The sequence below is a fragment of the Mchenga conophoros genome, linkage group LG6, assembly GCF_057382185.1.
Source record: "Mchenga conophoros isolate Kocher_MC1m ecotype Shallow Benthic linkage group LG6, M_conophoros_male_GT1.1, whole genome shotgun sequence".
Taxonomy (NCBI): domain Eukaryota; kingdom Metazoa; phylum Chordata; class Actinopteri; order Cichliformes; family Cichlidae; genus Mchenga; species Mchenga conophoros.
In genome coordinates this window covers 16668407-16678885 of record NC_140531.1, presented here as the reverse complement: position 1 = coordinate 16678885, position 10479 = coordinate 16668407, and the positions used below count along the sequence as shown (strand labels likewise).

Sequence of the window (10479 nt, the reverse complement as noted above, 5' to 3'; positions counted from 1 at the left end):
CCTCCGAAGTGGCCCGAGCGAGCCCCAGGCTCCAGGCCCCGATAAGCGGCCGCCAAGGAGTGAGCCGGTGTGTACCTGGACGCCCATCCCCGGACACAAAGAACCACCAACGCACCGATGTCTGAGGGGGTCCGCCACTGGCAGGGGAAGTGGTGGTACATATAAATCTTTTTTACGCACACACAAATGTTTTTTACACATACAAATCTTTTTTACGCACACACAAATCATTTTTACACATACAAATCTTTTTTACGCACACACAAATCTTTTTTACAAGTACAAAATATTTATGACCACATTTTGAGCCCATATTTTACAAACCAATTGACTGTGTGCACGTTAGCATATGCTACTTCCGGTGCGGAAACTCCTGTGGGGAGCTTTGTTTCTGGTGTCCTATTCGCGCCTGGTTTATGGTCCAAAACAAGTTAAGCAAATGAATGAATCAAGCGGCGATTTACATTTCTATAGATGTCTTGGGCATTTACCCAATATATCTGTAAATGATGTTCATCGACTTGTTGATATTTTTTCCCTGCACCTCAGGGCAAAAGAGAAAAGGGATTCAAATGTTATATTTCTCAGCTGTCCCTCGTTTATCGCGGGTGTTATGTTCTAAAAATAACCAGCGATAGGTGAAATCAAGTAGCCAATTTTATTTTTTGACGATGCAAAACGTTTCGTGGACATCGTGGACATACAGTACTGCACTTCAGAGTCACACTGCTAGCGATCGATGCAGCGATTCTGTACTGTACAGGAGAGAGGTCACGGAGGAGATCGTCTGCAGCAATCAGGACGCAGGACACAATGTGACGTAAAAAAAAAAAAAAAAAAGCATGCAAACTTGCACTAAAAAATCTGCGAAACAGTGAGGTGAAAGGTTAACCGCGTTATTAGCGAGGGACCGTGTAATTTTTAAGGTAAGTCACAACTAGAGCTGGGCGATAGAACGATAACGATATGTATCGCGATATAACTTTTACTCGATAGAGAAATTAAGCTATCGCGATAGACCTCGCCGCTCTTGTCCTCTTAAAAAAAAAAAGAAAAAAAAAAGGTCAACCAAATTAAGTAGCGCAGAGCCGAACCAATCACAGCCGCAGCGTCACGTCGCGTGACTTGTTACGTACAGCACAAGTGCCAAGCCGCACGTGTGTTTGTTTGGGAAGCAGCCAGCGGGTAATGGAGGAAATGAGTGTGCCGACTAGAAAAATCAACCGAGCGTGACCGAAGAGAAAACAGATGATGGTTCCAATGCCGGAGAGATTGTCGAACGGAAGAGCCATAGAAGTTCCGTAGTGTGAAGGTATTTCGGCTATTTCAAGTCTGACAAAAAACAGAGTAGCGTGCACTGTAAATTGTGCCGAAAGCAAGTCTGGAAATACAATAAACTGGTGCATGCGTCACACTGTGCGCCACGTTATTGTTTCGGTGAAATGAACTTCTACAATACTGTTAATTCTACTCTCTGCAGTGTTTAAATGCTTACATATACACACAGTTACTGTCCCTCCACACATACGACTCGGTTCTGCTTCTATGCCCCAGCTTTGTTTACTTTTTCCCACCGAGGCTTCTAGACTTCTGATTGGCCAACATTTCTGCACGGTTAGGAATTTAGCGCCACCTGCTGCTTTGGCATGTTCATAGCAGCGTTTTCCTTCATTTCTGCCTTTATGTGTGGACGGGATTATTTTTTCAAACGAAAACGGAAAATCTCCGTTTTCAAAAATACCCGTGTACGTGTGGACGTAGCCTCAGTCTCTGACTGGAAGCGCTAATTCATCATTCGGCTTTTGTCAGACTAAAGTAACTGTTAAAACTGTTTGAAAAGCTCAGCTATTGTTGGGGGAAAACTCTGTAAAAGACCCAGGAGAAATAAAGACACAATGAGACAAAGTTACTTTCTTTATCAAACGTGTACACGGGTGAGCTGCTAAGAACAACTCACACCATGCACAGTGGCTTGGTAATTTTTATAGGAAAGACAGTGAGAACAGGATAAGAAAATACAAAACAAATAAAATAAACAACTCCATATGTGGCGCTAGTCTCGTCAGCAGAGAGCTGGGAGAAGGCTGTGAGAGATAAAACAATCTAAAACAATATGTCCCAGAAACAAGATGTCTTTGCTGGGAAAGTCTAAAAAGATCATTCTAAACTAATCTAACCATAGGCAAAGGGCAGACAAAAGGCATCTTTGTACATTTAAAAGAAGGTAAAGAAACATAGAATCATTTTTCCTGTAACATTCCCTCCTGTTTTAACTTATTTTAAATGTATACAACAATTGTCTATGAAGGTTATTTATTAAGTATCTTAGGCAATTTTTTTAATTTCCAAAATTTTCAAAATGTCAGCATAGCAGAAATGGCAGTCATTTGGTCTAAAGAATAAAACAAAAGAAAATAATAAAAAGAAAAACATAGTAAATGAAAATCATAGTAAATGAAATAACAAGTGGAATAAACAAGAAAAAATAATAAAACTAAAACTACAAAAAATAAAAGGATGAAAACTAAAATGAAAACTTTGTATTTAAAAAAATGATGAAAACCTAATATGTAAAATGAAAACTTCAAAAAATACAAGGATGAAAACCTTATATTTAAAATGATGCAAACCTTAAATTGAAAACTTTATATGTAAAATAATGAAAACTTCATATTTAAAATGAAAACTTTATGTTTAAAACTGAGAACTTAAAAAAAAAAAAATAGATAAATAAAAGGATGAAAACCTGCATAACCTACTAATGTTTTAATCAGTGCGTGATCACTTGACAAGTCATTTTTAATCACCACGTCATTTATTAGCAGTTAGTACAAGTTCTCCTCTAACAGAATTGCAACGGGATGTTGTTCTTCTTGAGGCACGGCAACATAAGCAGTCATTGTAGTTGTTATCATCTTTGAAATCATTACTCTTAGGCATGGCAACACACACAACACTAATATGAGCAGTGCTATCATGATGAGACCTAGAAGAAAAAATGGCTTTGCTACAGCAGCCAGCCATGAACCGCTGAACAGCCAGTCAAGCCAGCCTTGTGCTGTAGCTGCTCCAGGTGTGTGGTCAGTGACATATTTTTGCAGAGCGGTCAAATTCTGCAAAGCTTCATAAATGTCTCCTCCAGTTTCGTATCCATCAGGGATAAAAGTGCAACATGTTTCCCCGATCAGCTTGCAAACTCCTCCTTGTGATGCTGTTAGCAGGTCTAGTGTCAGTCTGTTCTGCAGCACCATCGTTCTGATGGCCTGCTGTTCTCCTGCTAAGGCAGTTCCCAGGGTCTTAGTCAAGTTGATGTGTCGTAGCAGAGCATATCGGTTGATTTCCACATGATCCCGCACCTCGGCAACTCCAATGCCGGGGATCAAGCTCTGTAAGAATTTCACTCCACCTCCCCAGATGCGAAACTCTCCCGGCACTCCAGTGTCCACAGTAATGCCGAAAGAATTGGGGGAGGCGATGTCCACTTCACGTCTCTGCCGGCTGCTTGGATGATGTGCAACACTTTGCATGAAGAAAACGTGATCTGATAATTCCACCAGGGCGCACAGACCTCCCCAACCTTCAGGGAGTGACAGATAAGCCTTGTTGCCACATAGGAAGTACCAGTCAGCCAAAACTCTGGTTCCTCTGCTGCTGGGTGCCGTCCGTGCACATCCTGTCTGGTACTGAGTCTTTGTTTGTAGTGGCATTCGGTAGCTGTAGTCGGAGCGACAGTTTAGGCCCATCAGCGTCGTGTTACTGGCACAGGTGGCGTTGATTGAACAGGCCATACACTTCCTCTCGTTCCTTGGTGGGCAGAAAGTGTATATGTGCTTACATAGGTGAGTAGGCAGCTCCCCCACTGCCCGCGAGCCATTGTTCATCACACATACTGGCAGTTGTGATGCGTTCAGTTTGTTCAGTAGAATTACATCAGGCAGCGGGTCTGAGACTTGGGGCCAGGTCAGTAGGTATGTCTGTCCGGAACAGTTCACATTTGTGAGTGATGATGACCTCCAGGTTGCTTTCGCTGGGATGCTGTAGTTGGCTTTGGACCAAAGAGTACCGTAGCCTGGATGTGTTGCCAGGCCCAACAGGCACCAACTGCGATCTTCAGGTATGCTGTACGGCCACAGGCCAGACGTCTGCGAGGATAGGGGCATATGGGTACATGCATAGCAGTCAGTTTTGTTATTCAAGTGAGCTGTAGTGTTCATAAACTGCCACCAGAAGTTAGTGGCGTAGCCATGGGGAAACTTGGTGTACTTTCCTTTGTCATACAGTGTCTGCCTTTTCTCCACATAGCGTGACTTGTTGTCCCTCACGGAAGCAAAGGTGAGGAGCCCGGCCATGGTCAGGGCCGCTGCAGTTGATAAGAGCCACCACCTCATGACGACGGAACACACCCTCCTGTCGCGAGTAGACCCCCCGGCCAGGAAAGCTGACCCCTCCACCGGGCGAGATCACAACAAGCGGGCAAGCCTGCCGTCAGCTGTGTTTAGATGGCTTCACTGACTCGCCTGCAGTGACTCTGATGGATCCAGGATGGTCGTTCCGCAATTTTGCAAGCGGTCGGTGTAGTGAGGAGGACTTGGTATGGCCCCTCCCACCTGGGTGTGCTCCAGTTTTTCCTTTGGAGCACCTTGATCAGAACCCAGTCACCGGGCTTTAGTCTGCAAGACACTGGAGAAACATCATCAGGTTGTTGATTATGTACAATGATCTCTTTGTTTTCTAACAGCTTAGACATCCATTCTGCTAATGTGTTTTCTCTGATTGCTTTGTCTATTGGTTGACTGGTAATAGGCAGTGGAAACGGCCTGCCATGAATGATTTCAAATGGAGTTAGTTTATGGGAGCCTTGTGTTAAGCGCATCCACATTTTCACTAAACCCAAACATTCAGGCCACGGCCTTCCTGTTTCTGCCATGCATTTCCTGAGCCTTTGTTTTATAGTGCCGTTAGTTCTCTCTACAAGGCCTGCGCTCTGAGGGTGATAAGCACAGTGGTGTTTTATGCTGAAACCGAGTGCTTCAGAGACCTTAGTGATGACATCATTTACAAAATGAGTGCCGTTGTCTGACCGTATCAAAGCTGGGATGCCATATGTGGGTATGAAGTGATTGCACAGGCACTTTGCTACTGAAATTGCATCTGCCTTTTTCACTGGATAGATTTCCGGCCACTTTGAGAACACGTCTATAACCACTAGGGCGTATTTTGACCCTTGACATTCGCTTAGTTCAATAAAATCCATATGAATTGTGTGAAAAGGATGAGGCGGAGTTGGAAAACGGCCTCTTTGTGGTCGCAGGTTACCCTGAGCATTATATTTTTGACACGTCATGCATGTTCTGACAAATTGTTTTGCTGAGGTTTCAAAATTTACAGTGTAGAATTTACAGTGTAGAAATGAGAGTATTGTGTAGAATTTACAGTGTAGAAATGAGAGTTGACAATACTGGTCAGTCCCCCCGTTGACAAATGCGTACAGCCATGAGTCACTAATGCCGCCATTTTGTGGAGGAATTTTGGCAACACTAGCTTGCCATAACACATCATTAAGTCGTTTGTCAGAACTGCACCGTGTTTTAGCCATTTTGCCTGCTCTGCTGTGCTTGCTGCTTTTTGTTCATTTTTCAACACATCCAGTGGAATCTGATGTGTGTTTACTGCCATCAATGTCATGTTTGCCTGTTGTGCCGCCTATTTTGCTGCTCTGTCAGCAAAATTGTTGCCTGTAGTAATGAAAGAGTCAGTAGGCGTTGTAAGAGGTTGGCATGCTGGTTTGCCAATTGGTGTAATCATTCCTCTGGTTTTCCAGATTTTTTGCAAAATGATGCACAGCAGAGAAAACATACTGGCTGTCTATATAAATGGTTATTTGTTTATCTTTGTGTATTTCACATGCGCAACAATCTCGTGTGAAGTGACCTTCCTCTCCACGGTTCTAGCAGGCGTTGTCTCTATGTTATCTGCTGTTTCTGCGTGGCTGTCTGCGGCCTTGGTGTTTGTGACTTTGCTCGCCTCTCTGTTCCTGATAGCCACCTGTGAATTAGTGTTTTAGTCTGTTGTCAACAGTCAGCCTTATTTTTAAGTTACAGAATGCTTCTCCCTTTTTTTGTTTTTTGTTTTTTTTTTGTTTGGGAGAATAGATGCAACTCTACATTTTCACTTAAGGCAGTTTTAGATAATTTCTAGTTCTTCAAACAATGCATGGATCTCACACATTTCAAACTTTCAAGTTAGGGTTGTTTCCCATTTATACAAATATATATATTTAACCTTGCATTGCTCACAGCTCATAGCTCACAGCTCTAAACCTAGGCATTTTTCAATCATATGCCTAATCACTATGTGTCACTGTGATTCTCAAGTATTGTCACAAGTTCGTTTAAATTCGTTTCCAAAACCAACAAAATAATCAAACAAAAACAAAAAACATAAACGTGTCAGGACACAAAAGAAAAAGAAAAAAAAAAAAAAAAATGCTGCCACCCGAACAAGGCAGAAGTCTGCATATGTTGGCGTTTAATAGCATGCAGCTTGTAACATACTAGACTAATGTGCCTGTGTTAATTCAGCTCCATATTATTGTGTGAAGTTTCACTGGGTTGGGAGTGGTTTTGTGTGTGTCACATTTTTGGTGAGCCAATGGCTGGAATGAGGTTGGACTAATTAGAGGCAGGTGTACTTGATTGCACTGATACACTGGTCTACTTATAGCCCACACTACAACCACTGCTGTTTTGTTTTGTCTCTCTGTGCAGGTATGTAATGTGATGAAATCAGATATGATTGGGATGGATTGGTTTTGCGCTATGAATTTTATATTAAGTGTGTCATTTTGTCTCTCTGTGCAGTCCAGGGCCTATTATATGCCACAGCCTAAAGGCAGCAGAGTTGCAGAGGCTTGAGTGACCACTGACTATATGCTTGCAGGGTGGTGGGTCTCCAAGGACAACTTCTAACCCTGTTAAAGGCAACATGTGGGGTGCAACTTGGCTGTGTGGCATAGCTGGCTCTGGCCTTGGGACTGTGTGTTTTTATACAATTCTTAAGTGGGACACTGGACTGTTTTATCTTTTATCTCTTGATATATTTTTTGTCAATAAATTATCTTTTAGAATTTTATTGACTGACATCTTTTTGCCCACGACTGAGACGGTTGGTCAGACCTAGAGTCTTTCTTTGGGTGTGTTACAGCAGCTTCTGCTCTAAAAGAAACAAATAAATAAAAAGAAAAGAAAATGTGGAACATGCTCATCAGCTTAGCAGTGTCTACATATTTAATTCAGCTTCTCAATCCTGTAATTTTAGCTGTTGTCTACAGGGTTTTGCTTATTGGTTGTTATTATAGGTGTGCTCTATATCTCAGCAATGTGTCATTCTAGGATGATAAGTTTCAAGCTGGTCAAGTGCCTCTATGCACTTCATTAGTTTAGTTATTCTCCGTATTGTCTTCATCTCACATGTCATTACACTGAGTTTCAGCAAACCTTAAGCTTGATGCAGACTACTGCTTAACAATTATTCACCTCACATCATAACCGATTAAGGTGCCTCTTCATATTAATATTATGTCATTGTTAATATTATCCTCTTTGTCTTATATAACAGCAATAGCATATTATAATATTTTATCAGTGTGTACCACTATACTACTCCTGAGCCAATTTGTTAGTTAGGATCATCTTATTCAGCAAACAGATCATTTAGAATTCATCCAATCTGCGGTCACATTTGTTCTCTCTGTTGCATGGCGGACCAGGCAGTTCTATTATAATATATTATTTATATTTCATTTTGTATCCATCAAGGGCTTCAGATGACCTGCAGAATCATCCTTTTCCCAGGGTGGAGACAGTTACCTTTTCACACACTGTCCTTGGCTGAACAATGACACAGCCTTAATATACCTTATGTATTTTAGTAAAATATTTTCGTGTGAATTATTTGCTTTATATTCATTTTATACATGCTGGGCATGGTCATCATGCCAACTGTGTTTCATTGTTAATATCACTTTACAGGTTGTTATCCTTGCTATTATTAATTTCAAATACTCTAAAGATAATTTCTACTGTAATTTTCCCTTTGTTCATCTTTATTTCGTACTTTTTATATTTATATCTACTCAGTGGGGTCTGTTTTCAACCCTTTTAAACTACTTCAGACTACCTTGATCTCTAGTTTTCACTTAATAAGGGATTATTAAGTTCTTCCTGATATGGGTGGTGCTGCAGATGCGGCTGCAGGAATGAGTGATGGCTTTCTAAAAGGGTTGTGGGAACTGCACAGTGTCTCGTCTTCTGGTTTTACTAAACTGGTAGTTGAGTTCTATTCTTCTGACTGTTTATATTTTGTTTTCTTAAATCTCTCAGTTTACAGACACTGTTTTTGTCCGGCGTCTGGACTTTTCTTTTCTCACCACTGCTCGTCAGCAGGAGTGAGTTTTAATTTCACTTGCTTGATTACCCATCTTATTTATGTATTTACTTATTTTTGTTTAAGTAATATATACACGATACAGCTGCTATCACCTTCGCTGGTATTAGAGACGAGAGTGGTTGCTCACACGCCCTTCTACTTTCGGACTATTTCCAAAAGCGGTGTGAACTTTACGAGACGGAACTCGACCGTTCTCTCAACTCACCAGCACGTCAGTGAATAGCAGTAAAAGAAAAACACAGTAGGAGCAGCTCAGTCTCTTATTGGACCGTGAAAATTCAGCTTGCTCCATTAATTAAAACAATACACACACACACACACACACACACACACACACACACACACACACACACACACACACACACACTCACAGCTTCGACGCGCGCGACCGGAACCCTTATAATAAGGGGAGCTCCCAGAGCTACTTACTCCCTAGACCCAGTCTAGACCCAGCTGGGGGAGCTACCCAGAGCTCCCAGAGCTACCAGTCGACGAGCTACGCTACCAGTCGACGAGCTTCCAAAGCTACCAGTCGACGAGCTACTTCCGCTATTTTAAATTCCCTGAATTCAAAATGCGCTTTTACGCAAGATTGTGTCAGTGTGTCTGTATCTACCTGGTCAGTGTCGCCGGGTCTGGTCCACCTCGATCGGGTCCCACCACCGTGGGTCGCTTTCTAAGACGTTGGCCAAGACTCGAATTTAACGCTCTTGGTCTTTTATCACACACCTAGTATGTGAGCTGTCGACAGGCGAGCAACGTGGACTGGTCACGGAGATGGGACACGATGGAGGCGCTCCGGCTCCGAAGGACCAAGAAATGTTGGGGGAAAACTCTGTAAAAGACCCAGGAGAAATAAAGACACAATGAGACAAAGTTACTTTCTTTATCAAACGTGTACACGGGTGAGCTGCTAAGAACAACTCACACCATGCACAGTGGCTTGGTAATTTTTATAGGAAAGACAGTGAGAACAGGATAAGAAAATACAAAACAAATAAAATAAACAACTCCATATGTGGCGCTAGTCTCGTCAGCAGAGAGCTGGGAGAAGGCTGTGAGAGATAAAACAATCTAAAACAATATGTCCCAGAAACAAGATGTCTTTGCTGGGAAAGTCTAAAAAGATCATTCTAAACTAATCTAACCATAGGCAAAGGGCAGACAAAAGGCATCTTTGTACATTTAAAAGAAGGTAAAGAAACATAGAATCATTTTTCCTGTAACAGCTATACAACAAGGAGAGATTGAGAATTTCCTTTTAGTTCTCAGTTTATTTGATATTGACAAAAGTTGGTCAGTTTTGTCTGTTATTCTGTAAAACAAACTAAGATTTATTTTTAGAATTAATATTTTGTTTCTAAGTGGAATTGACAATTTAGTAGTCTGTTTCGTTTGTTCTATTTTGAAACTTAAACGCTTTAGCGGCTGCCTTTTGTGTAGTTTGCAATATTTGCCTTTATTTATCTGAAAAAGTCTCATGTTCCTTAAGTACATCTACCCTGTTGAACTTATTATGAGAAATAAATATTTAAATAAAAACAAGCTGCTGATTATTTCACATTTTACTTGTGAGCAACGGCACATTTAAATCTTACAAATATAGTTATTTGGCTTATATCGTGATAGATATCGTTATCGCCTGAAATGAAAAAAACATATCGTGATATGAAAAAATCTCATATCGCCCAGCTCTAGTCACAACATACTCTTCGTAAATACTAATGTATAGAAACCCTTACCAGCAATCATTCATTTTTTGTGTGGCTTTTTTCACGGTTTGTTAACATGCTGTGTAGGTGTGTACTTGACTAGCTGATCTCGACATAATGGGGGAAACATCTGGTTTGACTATTCTTCACCTGTAGTTTGAATGCTGAACATTTGCCTGTCTAAATCATAAGACCAGTCACTATACAGAGATGTGCTTCTGAATGTGGACGATGTGTCTTCTGCATGCAGTAATGCAGTTCTGCTTGTGTTGAGTGATGTAAACAACTCATCGATCTAAACTCTTTAAACGTCAAAATT

General features: G+C 41.3%; 1 protein-coding gene across 2 annotated transcripts; it reads right to left on the bottom strand.

The window, feature by feature from the left end:
* Positions 1–1870: 1870 nt before the first annotated feature.
* LOC146572392 (uncharacterized) lies at positions 1871–9670 on the bottom strand. Of its 2 annotated transcripts, none has more exons than XM_085276488.1 (2): positions 9065–9670; positions 1871–4680 (listed from the first exon to the last, which is right to left on the bottom strand). In XM_085276488.1, exon 2 carries the CDS (start codon positions 4386–4388, stop codon positions 2826–2828), a length of 1563 nt encoding a protein of 520 aa, XP_085132614.1. In that variant the 5' UTR covers positions 4389–4680; positions 9065–9670; the 3' UTR covers positions 1871–2825. The 2 variants fall into 2 exon arrangements, with proteins under 2 accessions (XP_085132614.1, XP_085132613.1); XM_085276487.1 differs by having other exon boundaries at positions 1871–6045; positions 9065–9081.
* Positions 9671–10479: the final 809 nt, after the last annotated feature.

Bases quoted from the DNA above. Each gene is read 5' to 3' on its own strand.
- LOC146572392 (XM_085276488.1), bottom strand. From the start codon at position 4,388: ATGAGGTGGTGGCTCTTATCAACTGCAGCGGCCCTGACCATGGCCGGG.